The sequence below is a fragment of the Oncorhynchus kisutch genome, unplaced genomic scaffold, assembly GCF_002021735.2.
Source record: "Oncorhynchus kisutch isolate 150728-3 unplaced genomic scaffold, Okis_V2 Okis09a-Okis19a_hom, whole genome shotgun sequence".
Classification (NCBI taxonomy): Eukaryota; Metazoa; Chordata; class Actinopteri; order Salmoniformes; family Salmonidae; genus Oncorhynchus; species Oncorhynchus kisutch.
In genome coordinates this window covers 51,213-69,922 of record NW_022261985.1, presented here as the reverse complement: position 1 = coordinate 69,922, position 18,710 = coordinate 51,213, and the positions used below count along the sequence as shown (strand labels likewise).

At 47.9% G+C, this 18,710-nt stretch overlaps 1 protein-coding gene across 1 annotated transcript in view; it reads right to left on the bottom strand.

Annotated features, from left to right (window-relative positions):
• Positions 1-636: 636 nt before the first annotated feature.
• Positions 637-18,710, bottom strand: part of LOC109885913 (MICOS complex subunit MIC19-like) — a 66,208-nt gene continuing 48,134 nt past the window's right edge. The window contains exons 5-6 of the mRNA XM_031815382.1: positions 11,359-11,494; positions 637-1,935 (exon numbers count right to left, since the gene is read on the bottom strand). Of these exons, the coding sequence (XP_031671242.1) occupies positions 1,912-1,935; positions 11,359-11,494 (160 nt within the window). The 3' untranslated portion in view covers positions 637-1,911. The remainder of the gene's footprint in view (positions 1,936-11,358; positions 11,495-18,710) is intronic.

The window sequence follows — 18,710 nt, the reverse complement described above, 5'->3', positions numbered from 1 at the left end:
ACACAGAGACTTACTAATGCACGCACACTCCATTCTGTAGACTGTGTGTGTGTCTGACACGGAGTTGAGATCAGGTTTCTTCTCAACATTTCCAGCTGGGATGATGAACCTGACATCCCAACAGACCACGGATCTCACACACACACACACACACACACACACACACACACACACACACACACACACACACACACACACACACACACACACACACACACACACACACACACACACACACACACACACACACACAGGTATAGAGTGCAGACGGCATTGTGAAGCAGTCTCGTTGCTGGTAGTATTAGATGTGTAGTCCTCCACTGAACTGGAGCAGCACAGAGGACTGATGACATGTCTGAGAGGAAGGGAAGAGAGGAGGATACAAGTGTGAGGAGTGTTCCCTCTCTTCCTTTCCATCTCTCTCTCTGGGTGGGTTTCACCATCTCTTCGTCTGCCAGGTGCGTTGTCGCCAGGGAGACAAGATGACTGTGGCTCTGTCGCTGAAGAACAGTCGTTCTTCTGATGTCACTTACATAGAAATACACAACAGAGAGACTACACAATAGGGAGTCTCTTTCACACACACACCCTCTCTTTCACATTTAATATTGAGAGACACATTCAACGACAACAAGGTCAATTCCGGATTCATTCTTTAATTTCCTCTGATCAGACGTGTGTCAGAAGTGATTGTGACACGGTTGGGATGAAAACAAAACAAGTAGATGCATTACTAAACACACTGGAACACACGCAACGCTCAGACACAATGGTGTGTGTGCAGGACAGTGCACAGGGATAGAGGGATACAGTAGGGTGAAGCCTGGTGGATAGAAGTCATGTGATCATGTAGGTTTATATAGTGGATAGAGGGATACAGCAGGGTGGATAGAAGTCATGTGATCATGTAGGTTTATATAGTGGATAGAGGGATACAACAGGGTGGATAGAAGTCATGTGGTGGATAAAAGTCATGTGATCATGTAGGTTTATATAGTGGATAGAGGGATACAGCAGGGTGGATAGAAGTCATGTGGTGGATAGAAGTCATGTGATCATGTAGGTTTATATAGTGGATAGAGGGATACAACAGGGTGGATAGAAGTCATGTGATCATGTAGGTTTATGATAGAGGGTGTGGTGATGGGGTGGACTAGTGGCTTTGTAAGAGGGGTGAGCTGGTTGGGTGGTGATGGGGTGGACTAGTGGCTTTGTAAGAGGGGTGAGCTGGTTGGGTGGTGATGGGGTGGACTAGTGGCTTTGTAAGAGGGGTGAGCTGGTTGGGTGGTGATGGGGCGGACTAGTGGCTTTGTAAGAGGGGTGAGCTGGTTGGGTGGTGATGGGGCGGACTAGTGGCTTTGTAAGAGGGGTGTGCTGGTTGGGTGGTGGTGCGTGTTGGTAATGATAGTGGTTCAGTCCGTGAGGATATCTTCAGCTCTGGGCCTGCATTGGTTCTGGTGGACTCCGCCTAGGCTTAAACTCTCCGTCTCTGCATGTATTCATGCATCTCCAACATGGCGGACAGTTGCACTTCTCCTACTGCTGCTGCGTGATGGAGCTACTGCGTGGTACTCTTTAGGAAGTGCTACCGTTGTCCTCCTCCCTCTTGGTAGTAGAGATAGACATGCAGTGGAGTGGGGTGGGGGAGAAGGGGTGTAGGTACTGTAGGTGGGATCTTACGAAGGAGTAACGGGTTTAGGGGTCAGTGGGGGTGGGGGGGAGAAGGGTGTTGGGCTAAGGGGTGTCCATCTCTCTCAGGGTTGTCTGGTTGTCTTGTGTTCCTGGTTCTGGTCAGGTTGCGGTTCTGTTTCTACCTCGAGTCGGGGTTGCGATCTCTGGTGCTTCCTCTCCTCTCCACTCATTTGCAGTCGATAAAGGGTTGATAAACCGTAATGCCACACCACCTCACTCTTAGCCCCCAGTCCTCAACTTGTTCTGGAACAACAGGATAAAAAAAGAGAGAATGTGAGAGAGGGGAGGAGGGAGGTAGAGAGAGAAGGAGGGGATTTCATATTAGTGATAACTCTTGCCACAAATCCCCAACACATCACCCTCCCGGTCAATCCCCAACACCCCCCCCTCCCGGTCAATCCCCAACACATCACCCTCCCGGTCAATCCCCAACACCCCCCCCCCCCCCCCCTGGTCAATCCCCAACACATCACCCTCCCGGTCAATCCCCAACACATCACCCTCCCGGTCAATCCCCAACACATCACCCTCCCTGTCAATCCCCAACACATCACCCTCCCGGTCAATCCCCAACACATCACCCTCCCGGTCAATCCCCAACACATCACCCTCCCGGTCAATCCCCAACACATCACCCTCCCGGTCAATCCCCAACACATCACCCTCCCGGTCAATCCCCAACACATCACCCTCCCGGTCAATCCCCAACACATCACCCTCCCGGTCAATCCCCAACACATCACCCTCCCTGTCAATCCCCAACACATCACCCTCCCGGTCAATCCCCAACACATCACCCTCCCTGTCAATCCCCATTTGATACAGGCTATAGCACTTGCTGCCTCACAGGAGAAGTGTGGTGAGAACAATTAGAGGAGATGGGGAGTGGAGAGGAAAACTATGTGGGGGAAGGGAACACAGAAAAGTGGCCCCAAAAATGTTTTACTTAAGAGGGAGAACAAAGGAGAAAAAGCCAAAGCGATTGAATACAGATAGGGGGGGAGAGAGAGAGGGAGGGAGGGGGGGGCAGTAGATTGATTTGTGTTCTAGATTAGATTCATCCATGTTGGTGCCTCCCTATAGCTGTCGGATCAATTCATTCTACACACTAGACTACACTCTATACTACCATGATACCAGTCATGACAGATGAACAACATTTACTCTGTCCAACCTAACAGACAACACACTCTATACTACCATGACACCAGTCATTACAGATGAACAACATTTACTCTGTCCAACCTAACAGACAACACACTCTATACTACCATGACACCAGTCATTACAGATGAACAACATTTACTCTGTCCAACCTAACAGACACATTTCTGAAGGCTGGGACCTTATCTAATGCTGTGAAGTGACAGAACGGAGGTAGCCGAACTGAATAGATATGGTCAGAGAGCAACTGGTTTACAGCAGGATCACGTCAAACATAGAACAAGCTGTTTTAAACCCTGTTTCAACTCTGTGCAAAGACCGTCAACAAGGAACATTCATTTCAGATTTTTACATCCCAAAAAAGCTATAGCAGCTAGTAAGACCTCTGAGATCCAAGATGACTGGGGGAGGCAACCAGGCAAGAAGTGGTCATGCGGTGAGAATATGCAATGAAGAGAGAGAGCGAGAGAGATCGGCCCCCGTGATAAACCTTCTATTCATGGGCCTCTCAAAAGACTCTTCTTCCTCTTCATCGGTCCTTCCAGTCGCTCTATTCCCCCTCTTTCTATATAATAACCCCAGTCAGTCGCTATCTGGACCCCTTTAGCATTGTGTGGATTATAAAGTGACAGGGAGTGTGTGTGTGTGTGTGTGTGTGTGTGTGTGTGTGTGTGTGTGTATTATAAAGTGACAGGGAGTGTGTGTGTGTGTGTGTGTGTGTGTGTGTGTGTGGATTATAAAGTGACAGGGAGTGTGTGTGTGTGTGTGTATTATAAAGTGACAGGGAGTGTGTGTGTGTGTGTGTGCGCGCGCGTGCGCTTGCAAGAGAGGCCATCAAGGTCTAAATATTATCGCGGGCTGATGATAAGGAATACTGGTAATTATCAGAGTCACAAAGGCCTGTCTGATGACAACCCTGTAGTCTTTCCCCTCTCTTGGCCCAGTCAATACTAAGACAGATGATGTCATATTATTATTATTATTATGATGTGTTCAATGGTGATGGAGTGGACAATCCTATCAGGGGTAATTCATTACGGGCTTGTTTAGTGGGCCGTTTGAACCTTGAAGGAGGTTGGGGTTTTGTATGGAGTGTGAAGTGTCTTTTATAGCAACTGAGGCTGTTTCTCAATTCATCATCTTTCGTCGATTAGCCTACTCCCTCTCCTTGCCTCCTTCCCAAAACACGTTGGAGAAGGTCAAAGGGGAGGGACATTGGACTTTCTCCTTCAAGAAGATTGAGAAGGATGCAATGAATCACAGAAAGATGAATTGAGACACTGATAAGAGTAGGAGCGCAGGTTGAGAGGCAGAGATTTGACCCCATCTAGGTCTTATCTGGTGCTTGATACATCCTTTGACCCCTCCACATAGCTTCCTGCTCAGTTACTGTGTAGCTACTGTACCGCATCTGCAAAAAAAATAACAATAATAAAAATAATAAACCATTACGACCCCACTTTCATCACCTCTTCTCCTATTCTTATAACTAGGTTATATTGTCCCTCATCTCCTATTCTTTTAACTAGGTTATATTGTCCCTCATCTCCTATTCTTTTAACTAGGTTATATTGTCCCTCTGCAGTGGGCTGTATCACCTCGTCTCCTATTCTTATAACTAGGTTATATTGTCCCTCATCTCCTATTCTTTTAACTAGGTTATATTGTCCCTCATCTCCTATTCTTTTAACTAGGTTATATTGTCCCTCTGCAGTGGGCTGTATCCCCTCTTCTCCTATTCTTTTAACTAGGTTATATTGTCCCTCTGCAGTGGGCTGTATCACCTCTTCTCCTATTCTTATAACTAGGTTATATTGTCCCTCATCTCCTATTCTTTTAACTAGATTATATTGTCCCTCTGCAGTGGGCTGTATCACCTCCTATTCTTTTAACTAGGTTATATTGTCCCTCTGCAGTGGGCTGTATCACCTCTTCTCCTATTCTTTTAACTAGGTTATATTGTCCCTCTGCAGTGGGCTGTATCCCCTCTTCTCCTATTCTTTTAACTAGGTTATATTGTCCCTCTGCAGTGGGCTGTATCACCTCTTCTCCTATTCTTATAACTAGGTTATATTGTCCCTCTGCAGTGGGCTGTATCCCCTCTTCTCCTATTCTTTTAACTAGGTTATATTGTCCCTCTGCAGTGGGCTGTATCACCTCGTCTCCTATTCTTTTAACTAGGTTATATTGTCCCTCTGCAGTGGGCTGTATCCCCTCTTCTCCTATTCTTTTAACTAGGTTATATTGTCCCTCTGCAGTGGGCTGTATCACCTCGTCTCCTATTCTTTTAACTAGGTTATATTGTCCCTCTGCAGTGGGCTGTATCACCTCTTCTCCTATTCTTTTAACTAGGTTATATTGTCCCTCTGCAGTGGGCTGTATCCCCTCTTCTCCTATTCTTTTAACTAGGTTATATTGTCCCTCTGCAGTGGGCTGTATCACCTCTTCTCCTATTCTTTTAACTAGGTTATATTGTCTCTCTGCAGTGGGCTGTATCCCCTCTTCTCCTATTCTTTTAACTAGGTTATATTGTCCCTCTGCAGTGGGCTGTATCACCTCTTCTCCTATTCTTTTAACTAGGTTATATTGTCCCTCTGCAGTGGGCTGTATCTCCTATTCTTTTAACTAGGTTATATTGTCCCTCATCTCCTATTCTTTTAACTAGGTTATATTGTCTCTCTGCAGTGGGCTGTATCCCCTTGTCTCCTATTCTTTTAACTAGGTTATATTGTCCCTCTGCAGTGGGCTGTATCACCTCCTATTCTTTTAACTAGGTTATATTGTCCCTCTGCAGTGGGCTGTATCACCTCCTATTCTTTTAACTAGGTTATATTGTCCCTCTGCAGTGGGCTGTATCCCCTTGTCTCCTATTCTTTTAACTAGGTTATATTGTCCCTCTGCAGTGGGCTGTATCACCTCCTATTCTTTTAACTAGGTTATATTGTCCCTCTGCAGTGGGCTGTATCACCTCCTATTCTTTTAACTAGGTTATATTGTCTCTCTGCAGTGGGCTGTATCTCCTATTCTTTTAACTAGGTTATATTGTCCCTCTGCAGTGGGCTGTATCCCCTCTTCTCCTATTCTTTTAACTAGGTTATATTGTCTCTCTGCAGTGGGCTGTATCCCCTCTTCTCCTATTCTTTTAACTAGGTTATATTGTCCCTCTGCAGTGGCCTGTATCACCTCGTCTCCTATTCTTTTAACTAGGCTATATTGTCCCTCTGTAGTGGGCTGTATCACCTCGTCTCCTATTCTTATAACTAGGTTATATTGTCCCTCTGCAGTGGGCTGTATCCCCTCTTCTCCTATTGTTTTAACTAGGTTATATTGTCCCTCTGCAGTGGGCTGTATCCCCTCGTCTCCTATTCTTTTAACTAGGTTATATTGTCCCTCTGCAGTGGGCTGTATCCCCTCGTCTCCTATTCTTTTAACTAGGTTATATTGTCCCTCTGCAGTGGGCTGTATCCCCTCTTCTCCTATTCTTTTAACTAGGTTATATTGTCCCTCTGCAGTGGGCTGTATCACCTCTTCTCCTATTCTTATAACTAGGTTATATTGTCCCTCTGCAGTGGGCTGTATCCCCTCTTCTCCTATTCTTTTAACTAGGTTATATTGTCCCTCTGCAGTGGGCTGTATCCCCTCTTCTCCTATTCTTTTAACTAGGTTATATTGTCCCTCTGCAGTGGGCTGTATCACCTCGTCTCCTATTCTTTTAACTAGGTTATATTGTCCCTCTGCAGTGGGCTGTATCCCCTCTTCTCCTATTCTTTTAACTAGGTTATATTGTCCCTCTGCAGTGGGCTGTATCACCTCGTCTCCTATTCTTTTAACTAGGTTATATTGTCCCTCTGCAGTGGGCTGTATCACCTCTTCTCTTATTCTTTTAACTAGGTTATATTGTCCCTCTGCAGTGGGCTGTATCCCCTCTTCTCCTATTCTTTTAACTAGGTTATATTGTCCCTCTGCAGTGGGCTGTATCACCTCTTCTCCTATTCTTTTAACTAGGTTATATTGTCTCTCTGCAGTGGGCTGTATCCCCTCTTCTCCTATTCTTTTAACTAGGTTATATTGTCCCTCTGCAGTGGGCTGTATCACCTCTTCTCCTATTCTTTTAACTAGGTTATATTGTCCCTCTGCAGTGGGCTGTATCCCCTCTTCTCCTATTCTTTTAACTAGGTTATATTGTCCCTCTGCAGTGGGCTGTATCACCTCGTCTCCTATTCTTTTAACTAGGTTATATTGTCCCTCTGCAGTGGGCTGTATCCCCTCTTCTCCTATTCTTTTAACTAGGTTATATTGTCCCTCTGCAGTGGGCTGTATCACCTCGTCTCCTATTCTTTTAACTAGGTTATATTGTCCCTCTGCAGTGGGCTGTATCACCTCGTCTCCTATTCTTTTAACTAGGTTATATTGTCCCTCTGCAGTGGGCTGTATCACCTCTTCTCCTATTCTTTTAACTAGGTTATATTGTCCCTCTGCAGTGGGCTGTATCCCCTCTTCTCCTATTCTTTTAACTAGGTTATATTGTCCCTCTGCAGTGGGCTGTATCCCCTCGTCTCCTATTCTTTTAACTAGGTTATATTGTCCCTCTGCAGTGGGCTGTATCCCCTCTTCTCCTATTCTTTTAACTAGGTTATATTGTCCCTCTGCAGTGGGCTGTATCACCTCTTCTCCTATTCTTTTAACTAGGTTATATTGTCCCTCTGCAGTGGGCTGTATCACCTCTTCTCCTATTCTTTTAACTAGGTTATATTGTCTCTCTGCAGTGGGCTGTATCTCCTATTCTTTTAACTAGGTTATATTGTCCCTCATCTCCTATTCTTTTAACTAGGTTATATTGTCCCTCTGCAGTGGGCTGTATCCCCTTGTCTCCTATTCTTTTAACTAGGTTATATTGTCCCTCTGCAGTGGGCTGTATCTCCTATTCTTTTAACTAGGTTATATTGTCCCTCTGCAGTGGGCTGTATCACCTCTTCTCCTATTCTTTTAACTAGGTTATAATTGTCTCTCTGCAGTGGGCTGTATCTCCTATTCTTTTAACTAGGTTATATTGTCCCTCATCTCCTATTCTTTTAACTAGGTTATATTGTCCCTCTGCAGTGGGCTGTATCCCCTTGTCTCCTATTCTTTTAACTAGGTTATATTGTGCCTCTGCAGTGGGCTGTATCTCCTATTCTTTTAACTAGGTTATATTGTCCCTCTGCAGTGGGCTGTATCCCCTCGTCTCCTATTCTTTTAACTAGGTTATATTGTCCCTCTGCAGTGGGCTGTATCCCCTCTTCTCCTATTCTTTTAACTAGGTTATATTGTCCCTCTGCAGTGGGCTGTATCACCTCTTCTCCTATTCTTTTAACTAGGTTATATTGTCCCTCTGCAGTGGGCTGTATCACCTCTTCTCCTATTCTTTTAACTAGGTTATATTGTCTCTCTGCAGTGGGCTGTATCTCCTATTCTTTTAACTAGGTTATATTGTCCCTCATCTCCTATTCTTTTAACTAGGTTATATTGTCCCTCTGCAGTGGGCTGTATCCCCTTGTCTCCTATTCTTTTAACTAGGTTATATTGTCCCTCTGCAGTAGGCTGTATCTCCTATTCTTTTAACTAGGTTATATTGTCCCTCTGCAGTGGGCTGTATCACCTCTTCTCCTATTCTTTTAACTAGGTTATAATTGTCTCTCTGCAGTGGGCTGTATCTCCTATTCTTTTAACTAGGTTATATTGTCCCTCATCTCCTATTCTTTTAACTAGGTTATATTGTCCCTCTGCAGTGGGCTGTATCCCCTTGTCTCCTATTCTTTTAACTAGGTTATATTGTCCCTCTGCAGTGGGCTGTATCTCCTATTCTTTTAACTAGGTTATATTGTCCCTCTGCAGTGGGCTGTATCTCCTATTCTTTTAACTAGGTTATATTGTCCCTCTGCAGTGGGCTGTATCACCTCCTATTCTTTTAACTAGGTTATATTGTCCCTCTGCAGTGGGCTGTATCTCCTATTCTTATAACTAGGTTATATTGTCCCTCTGCAGTGGGCTGTATCACCTCTTCTCCTATTCTTTTAACTAGGTTATATTGTCCCTCTGCAGTGGGCTGTATCACCTCTTCTCCTATTCTTTTAACTAGGTTATATTGTCCCTCTGCAGTGGGCTGTATCCCCTCTTCTCCTATTCTTTTAACTAGGTTATATTGTCCCTCTGCAGTGGGCTGTATCCCCTCTTCTCCTATTCTTTTAACTAGGTTATATTGTCCCTCTGCAGTGGGCTGTATCCCCTCGTCTCCTATTCTTTTAACTAGGTTATATTGTCCCTCTGCAGTGGGCTGTATCCCCTCGTCTCCTATTCTTTTAACTAGGTTATATTGTCCCTCTGCAGTGGGCTGTATCCCCTCGTCTCCTATTCTTTTAACTAGGTTATATTGTCTCTCTGCAGTGGGCTGTATCTCCTATTCTTTTAACTAGGTTATATTGTCCCTCATCTCCTATTCTTTTAACTAGGTTATATTGTCCCTCATCTCCTATTCTTATAACTAGGATATATTGTCCCTCATCTCCTATTCTTTTAACTAGGTTATATTGTCCCTCTGCAGTGGGCTGTATCACCTCTTCTCCTATTCTTTTAACTAGGTTATATTGTCCCTCTGCAGTGGGCTGTATCACCTCGTCTCCTATTCTTTTAACTAGGTTATATTGTCCCTCTGCAGTGGGCTGTATCCCCTCTTCTCCTATTCTTTTAACTAGGTTATATTGTCCCTCTGCAGTGGGCTGTATCAGGGCTCTGTTTCATGTCTCACCTGATGATTGTAACAGCTTTCTTACACAGATAACCCTCTACTACGAGTGTATTTTGATTGCGGGAAGCTGATCAACTCTGTGGCTTCCCATAATATTCCAGGCTGATTTCCACATTTACAAGATCAGAGGAGTGAATGTGTGCGGCAGGGAACACACAGCCTTGTGGGATTCCAAAGAGGCTACAGGTAGGTAGCACTCGTACAAATGAATAATACATAGTGTTATTTACATGATGTATAGCTTAGTACCTAGCCGCCCCCCGCGGGCCTAGATGTATTACTAATACCCCAGGGAGAGCGGAGGAACACACTTCTCTAGAAACTGTCAAATTGTAAAAGAAAAAATCTAATAGAAAACCTATCTGAATATAAATTGGGTTTTGTCTGACTCTACCACTGTATATTGAAAAGTGCCAGAGGAAAGTGTGTGTGTGTGTTTACGTCTATCCTTGTGTGTTTTGTGTGTGTGTGCCATTAATATCAACGTTGAGACAATACCATTACCATATGCGTTTCTTAGAGGGCCTAAAACACGTCCACTTTCCAATGACTTGAGAGAAATAAAGAAGAACGAGAGGACAATGGTATCAGAACGGCACCGTCTGACCTGGTCGTCTGGCCTGGACCTTATTAAATTAAACACACACTTAAGCAGTGAAAGAAAGCAGCCAGCGTCAGCAGGTATTATGGAAATAGAGCTTTCCTCTGAAACTACAGTTTAGAGTGAGTTTTAGCAAGCGAGAAACACTATGGTCTCAAACGCAGGGGCAACCAAGAGTCTTTATTAGTGTGTGTGTGTATGTATGTGTATGTGTGTATGTGTGTGTGTGTGTATGCGTGTGTGTGTGGTGTGTGTGAGTATGTGTGTGTGTGTGTGTGTGTGTGTGTGTGTGTGTGTGTGTGTGTGTGTGTGTGTGTGTGTGTGACCAGTCGAGCTATGCGAGTGTGTGTTTATTGACAGTGCTTTAAGATGCACATTTTTCAATGAGAGGGATGCAGAGAGAAAGACGTGTCTGTTTGGTCGGCAACAACCATGAAGTCATGTAGGAAGGAAATTAACTGTACTAGTGGTACTACACACAGTGACCTAAGTACATCTGGGGTTTGATGAAGCTACATGACAACTACTGGGAGAGACAGATCCTGGAACAGTACAACTGACTTTCTAATGTTTGTAGCGGTTGCCCATAGCTACTCTACTGGGAGAGACAGATCCTGGAACAGTACAACTTACTTTCTAATGTCTGTAGCGGTTGCCCATAGCTACTCTACTGGGAGAGACAGATCCTGGAACAGTACAACTGACTTTCTAATGTCTGTAGCGGTTGCCCATAGCTACTCTACTGGGAGAGACAGATCCTGGAACAGTACAACTTACTTTCTAATGTCTGTAGCGGTTGCCCATAGCTACACTACTGGGAGAGACAGATCCTGGAACAGTACAACTTACTTTCTAATGTCTGTAGCAGTTGCCCAAAGGGGGGCAAGATCATTATTTCCATTCTTTTCAGACAACAAAATCATGCAGCAATATGGGAATAAACAGAGGCTTTCATTAGACGTAGAACTCATTCATGCTTTCCTTTTCAGACAGTAGAGATTTGTAAACAAAACAACATGTCTTATAAATTACAGTAGATGGGGATAGACACCAACAAGTTATTCATACGTATCCCAAGGTACACACACACCCACACCCTCCCACCACGTGGGCCCACCTGTTTAGCTTGGTTGACACACTGCAGGTAGCGGGAGGCGATGGTGGAGCAGAGCAGCGTCTTCCCACTGTGTTCCTGGTAGCACTTCAGGATCTGACCCTGCAGATCAGCACACACTGGACTCACCTCAAACCGCCTGGAGGAGACAGACTTTAGTATTTACAATCAATATCATACACTACACACATTACACATTCAAATCAATCACATCAGCCCACACATACACACCTACAAAACAACTACTAACATTCCCCATTTACTGACAGCAGGAGAGAGAAGAGAGCGAGAGACACACAAAAACATGAAATTGTCCTGCCCATTCGGCCCACTCCCCATCCCACAGCAGTGGTTCATCTGGGATCAGTCAGACTGTAGAAGAGATGGGGCCAAAGGTTGATCCAGCCAATGGAAGCAACCGTCAGCGCAACAGTGACGGGCATGCCAATCCATTCATTAGAGGCTCCCCACGTCAATGGAAGGGCCAGAGGACGTGTGAATATTGGCGAGCCGTGCCATCCTGTCACCAGGAGAAAGGTTCTATACCCGTCCCTCTGGAAACAGGAGATCTATGCAGGGTTTATTTTCTATGGCTAATTGTGTTCTCTTTTCTCCTCAGAAAACACACTGGCCAAACAATGTCTAATACGGACACACCCAGAGAATAAACAGGAGGACAAAAAGGATAAAGAAAAAGAAAATCCACAACAACAACAAAAAGTACCGAGATAGGAAACCCTTCATCATAGTGATGAAGATGATGACTCTCGTGGGTTTATTGACGACACACCTGAGAACTGAGTATCAGTATTGATTGATAGAGCCTGCATGACTATAGGTTTCTGATTGCATTGACACACCCTCTCCTATAGCTAGCTGTCCCCTTGGTCGTGCTAAGTGGACATTTATTGACTGATTGATTATTGTACTGCAATGTTAAAGGGAAATGGCACACAGGCATTTTCACTGCACCTTTTACACCTGTAAACTGTGTACTTCACAAATAAACATGTATTTGAGGAACACAGCACCCAAATGGCTAGTCCTTACTTCTGACACCAAATAGCCATTCACACCGCGGAAACAGCTGCTGACACCGCGGCAACAACTACTGACACCACGGCAACAACTACTGACACCGCGGAAACAACTACTGACACCGCGGAAACAGCTACTGACACCGCGGCAACAACTACTGACACCGCGGCAACAGCTACTGACACCGCGGAAACAGCTACTGACACCGCGGAAACAACTACTGACACCGCGGAAACAACTACCGACACTGAGGTGTCAGTGTATCAAACATCACAAGTGCGCTAATGCTAACCAAAACGGTCTGCATAGTTCAGTACTGTTGAGCCACCAAATTGTTCCACTTTCATGCTAGTTGTACATCGCAATGCTTATCTTAAGCTAAAGACTAGCTTCAGTCCACAAATGGTCTTTCATCACCACTGCAATGCCATATGGGTCCCAAAGCGTTAGTGCCTTTTCGCTAATCTCAGCAGCAATGACTATCAACTGCACCAATGATCTGGTAGCAGGATCTGTCTCTTGACAGTTAGCACACCCCATAAACCACCCATACATAAAAGATACACCTGCACATGTTAGGGCCATTATGCTAATGTTGGCATCATCATCCTTTAGCAGTTAGCACACAAAAGTGCTGATTTCGCCTGTCAGCACCTTTCTGATCCTTGGAGGGGCATTAGGGGCACAGCTGAGCCCCTCCAGTTCCAATCAGGTGTTGGATTTACTGCCTGTAGTGAGAATTCACCCTCCTGTTGGGATTGAAAGGACACAACGGCCACATGGTTCATTACTTAGGATGCGATGCAGGAGGGCTGGTTGCATGGGACCTCTGAGTATGGCCGCCAACACATGGCCACGGTATTATGGCCAAAGGGATGTCACCAGCCGCCACTGCATTTAACAGCAAGTAGGCGAGTAAGGCACCTATTGATACGAGGCAGCAAAGTACTGGATGATCAGAAATATATTCTTGCCGTTGTTAACTTTCCATTTAATGGATATTTCTGATGGTACTGTAGGCTGTCACTATTCTTCACATTTGAGCAGTGATCGAACATAACGCGCCATCTCATATACATAGAAGCTCTTCAAGCACTGAGAGAATCCACTCATTGCCTTCGGTGTGACATGCCCATTTCTCCAAGTCTCTGCGGTGAAGGATGACAGTGTGTCTCACATACACAGACAGCAGAATTCTCCTCCTGCAGCTCCTATACCGTAGCATTCATTCCACTGCCTTTGGGCACCTTCAGGGACCAGGCAGCCACACACAACCGCTAATTATTTTCTTAAGCGTTTGCGTTAATGCCAGGTGCAGCCTGCTGATACAACACAAGTGTTTGTTTCTCTTAGAAACCATTACAGATGACAGAGAGAGAGAGGGTGGGGGGGGGGGGGTAGAACACCTAGAGAGGAAGAGGGTAAGAGAGAGCGAGAGAAAGAGGGTAAGAGAGCGAGGAAAAGGGTAAGAGAGAGAGAGGAAATGAGAGATAAACCAGTTCTCATTCCTTCCTTCTCTTTCCCTACTCCATAGAGAGACCTGAGCCAGTGTTTAGTTAATCAGGACAATAACACTGTCACACACACACACTCTGGCTCACGCAGGGTCATTCATCATCCATCATTAAGATGAATATTAACTCATTCTCACAGCCACGGGTAGAGGAGAGTGAAGAGAAAGAGAATTTCTGCCTTCTCAATATTACATTAGGCTCTCCCTCATCAGTTACTATCACCTGTAATACAGTCGGCCTGTGTGCTGCATAGCCACAGCACAGCAACTATTCCCAATACAACCTCAGAGAAAGGTTTTGTAGTTTTGTTAGTGGAGTAGTCAAGGGCAAGGCACTGTAGCACCACATAGTGAATACCATTCCCAGGGAACTGTCTGTGATATATTTACATGTAGTCAGAAACAGCAGTGATTCATCCTGTTCCCATGAAACCTGAACACTGGGGCATCCGTAAACATCCCCCTTCTCCCCCCTCTATTGGTTTCTCGACCCCACAGGAATCAAAAGCACAAAAACGTTTCAATGCGGTGACCTTTGAGGAGGAAACAGTTGTTTGTGGTCTAAGATCAGACTTGTAGCTAATATGTTCTGACGTAATGGGTCAGAAAGCTGAGGGGGACCATGGTTCATATTTGTTTTTACAATGCTCTTTGTTCAGGGTTTGGAAGAGACCGAATGGCTCCTCTGAACTGTCAGACATATAGATTTGTCTGATCTCTGCCTCTCTCCTTCTCGGTTTCTCTCCCTCACGGTTTCTCTCTCCCTTTCCGTTTTTCTCTCTTTGTCTCGCAGTTCCTATCCTTCTTCCTCCCTCTCATTCCCCTTCTCTAACACAGACAACCAGAAGATTCATTCGCAGGTCAAATCCATCTGCTGTCAATCAAAAATCCCCTCTCACTGCATGGCCTTCCCCCTCCGAGGAGCCTGGGATATTGAATAAAACTTCAGAGGGGGAGAGATTGAAACAAATGGAGACGTGTAGCTGAGCGGGGCGAGAGAGGGAGGTGTGTGTACTGTACCTACGGAGTGGGGGGACAATACATCTCTCTGCTTATATAGGAGGCCATCAGTAAAGGTCTCCATGCCAACATAGCTCTATTGATATGAGATACGTTTCCCCTCCATCCTCCTCTCCCTCCCTCTCTCCCCCCCTTGATCCATAGATAGAGCAGGAGAGAGGGGACGCTTAGGGTTTGTTTCATATAGCTACACTATGGTTTATACACCACAGCCACATAAATCAAGCTGGAGAGGGGAGACATATGACAGACCGCAGGGAGCCGCATTGAGATGAGATGCTTTATCAGAGACGCGGAGAAAGAACGAGAGAGGAATGGGCAAGAGAGAGAGAGAGAGGCTGAAGAATATGAAAATGTAAAAAGCGAAAGCACACAGGAGAGGGTGGCCGGAGAGGAGGGGACAGGCAGAGAGATGCACTAAATAAAGCCAGTAGAAGAAAGATGTAGCATGGGGAAGACGGTGAAGGAGAGGAGGGGACAGGGCAGAGAGATGCACTAAATAAAGCCAGCAGAAGAAAGATGTAGCATGGGGAAGACGGTGAAGGAGAGGAGGGGACAGGGCAGAGAGATGCACTAAATAAAGCCAGTAGAAGAAAGATGTAGCATGGGGAAGAGGGTGAAGGAGAGGAGGGGACAGGGCAGAGAGATGCACTAAATAAAGCCAGTAGAAGAAAGATGTAGCATGGGGAAGAGGGTGAAGGAGGGGGGAGATAAAAGGATAATGAAGCACGTAGGTTTGAGGGATGAACAGAAAGGCGAATGAAAGAGAGAAAGAAAAGAGACGACAAAAAAGTGGAAGAGGGCAAGAGATTCTATACTAAGCGACTAGTTGGTTAGCTATGCTGTGTTACTTCTAGAAACAGACTAACTAGATCCGTCCCTCTATAGGGCGTAGAAACAGAAACAGTCAGCTCATAGAAAACCATCCTTTCCTCTCTCCTTCCCCGACACCAGTCGGCTCATTGAAAAGGCATAGCTATTCCACTGTACTATGAGTACGGTAGTCTCTCTAGCCAGACAAAAACTATCTTGACCAAATCGTGTCTTCTCTAAATATGCATAGACAGCAGTTATAGCAAATCATTGCTTAATTTAGTCAAGAAAATAAAACCCAGAGGCATACTGATATCTGAGTGACTTTCACTGTACAGTATTGTGTCACACATATGTTACACGTAAGGGTGCAATATTTCTCCATCCATTTCTCCAAAACCATATGTTGACCATAAACTGACACCCACAGTAGGATCTATCTTCCCTATGTCCATGAGTATGGATTACAGGGCCCAGATTGAGTTCTCAAAAGGTACAAGGTCCATTTATCATCATTTACAAGCACTTGGGCTATAATAGGGTTAGGAGGTGAAGCTGGGGCCTCTTAAAAAGCCTTCATGTTCTCTCTGGTTAAGACCCGGCTCTGTGACAGTCAGGCAAATAAATACAAATGATCCATTTAGAGAGAAAAATGACACACTTAACTCTCATCGCTTTTTAAAGAAGACCTGACTGACCCCCCATGGTGATATCCATCAGGGAGAGGGGGGGAAGAGAGAGATACAAAAAGTAGAGATTGAGAAAGAGTGAGACAAAGAAAGGAGAGAAAAATATAAATAAATTAGCACCAGAGAGAAATAAATAAGAGAGTGAGATAATGAGAAGGAAGAGAAGATAGGAGGGCTGCACCCCCCCACTGACACTGGTCCCGGGGGACATCTCCTGAGGGGGGCTGGGCCCCCCCACTGACACTGGTCCCGGGGGACATCTCCTGAGGGCTGGGCCCCCCACTGACACTGGTCCCGGGGGACATCTCCTGAGGGCTGGGCCCCCCCACTGACACTGGTCCCGGGGGACATCTCCTGAGGGCTGGGCCCCCCACTGACACTGGTCCCGGGGGACATCTCCTGAGGGCTGGGCCCCCCACTGACACTGGTCCCGGGGGACATCTCCTGAGGGCTGGGCCCCCACTGACACTGGTCCCGGGGGACATCTCCTGAGGGCTGCGCCCCCCAATGACACTGGTCCCGGGGGACATCTCCTGAGGGCTGCGCCCCCCACTGACACTGGTCCCGGGGGACATCTCCTGAGGGCTGCGCCCCCCACTGACACTGGTCCCGGGGGACATCTCCTGAGGGCTGCGCCCCCCACTGACACTGGTCCCGGGGGACATCTCCTGAGGGCTGGGCCCCCCCACTGACACTGGTCCCGGGGGACATCTCCTGAGGGCTGGGCCCCCCCACTGACACTGGTCCCGGGGGACATCTCCTGATGGCTGGGCCCCCCCACTTACACTGGTCCCGGGGGACATCTCCTGAGGGCTGGGCCCCCCCACTGACACTGGTCCCGGGGGACATCTCCTGAGGGCTGGGCCCCCCCACTGACTCTGGTCCCGGGGGACATCTCCTGAGGGCTGGGCCCCCCACTGACACTGGTCCCGGGGGACATCTCCTGAGGGCTGGGCCCCCACTGACACTGGTCCCGGGGGACATCTCCTGAGGGCTGCGCCCCCCAATGACACTGGTCCCGGGGGACATCTCCTGAGGGCTGCGCCCCCCACTGACACTGGTCCCGGGGGACATCTCCTGAGGGCTGCGCCCCCCACTGACACTGGTCCCGGGGGACATCTCCTGAGGGCTGGGCCCCCCACTGACACTGGTCCCGGGGGACATCTCCTGAGGGCTGGGCCCCCCCACTGACACTCAACCCGGCGGGCATCTCCTGAGAGCTGGGCCCCCCCACTGACACTCAACCCGGCAGGCATCTCCTGAGGGCTGGGCCCCCCCACTGACACTCAACCCGGCAGGCATCTCCTGAGGGCTGGGCCGCCCCACTGACACTGGTCCCTGCGGGCATCTCCTGAGGGCTGGGCCCCCCACTGACACTGGTCCCGGGGGACATCTCCTGAGGGCTGGGCCCCCCCACTGACACTCAACCCGGCGGGCATCTCCTGAGGGCTGGGCCCCCCCACTGACACTCAACCCGGCGGGCATCTCCTGAGAGCTGGGCCCCCCCACTGATACTCAACCCGGCAGGCATCTCCTGAAGGCTGGGGCCCCCACTGACACTCAACCCGGCAGGCATCTCCTGAGGGCTGGGCCCCCCCACTGACACTCAACCCGGCGGGCATCTCCTGAGAGCTGGGCCCCCCCACTGATACTCAACCCGGCAGGCATCTCCTGAAGGCTGGGGCCCCCACTGACACTCAACCCGGCAGGCATCTCCTGAAGGCTGGGCCCCCCCACTGACACTCAACCCGGCAGGCATCTCCTGAGGGCTGGGCCCCCCCACTGACACTCAACCCGGCAGGCATCTCCTGAGGGCTGGGCCGCCCCACTGACACTGGTCCCGGGGGACATCTCCTGAGGGCTGGGCCCCCCCACTGACACTGGTCCCGGCGGGCATCTCCTGAGGGCTGGGCCCCCCACTGACACTGGTCCCGGGGGACATCTCCTGAGGGCTGGGCCCCCCACTGACACTGGTCCCGGGGGACATCTCCTGAGGGCTGGGCCCCCCCACTGACACTCAACCCGGCGGGCATCTCCTGAGGGCTGGGCCCCCCCACTGACACTCAACCCGGCGGGCATCTCCTGAGAGCTGGGCCCCCCCACTGATACTCAACCCGGCAGGCATCTCCTGAAGGCTGGGGCCCCCACTGACACTCAACCCGGCAGGCATCTCCTGAGGGCTGGGCCCCCCCACTGACACTCAACCCGGCGGGCATCTCCTGAGAGCTGGGCCCCCCCACTGATACTCAACCCGGCAGGCATCTCCTGAAGGCTGGGGCCCC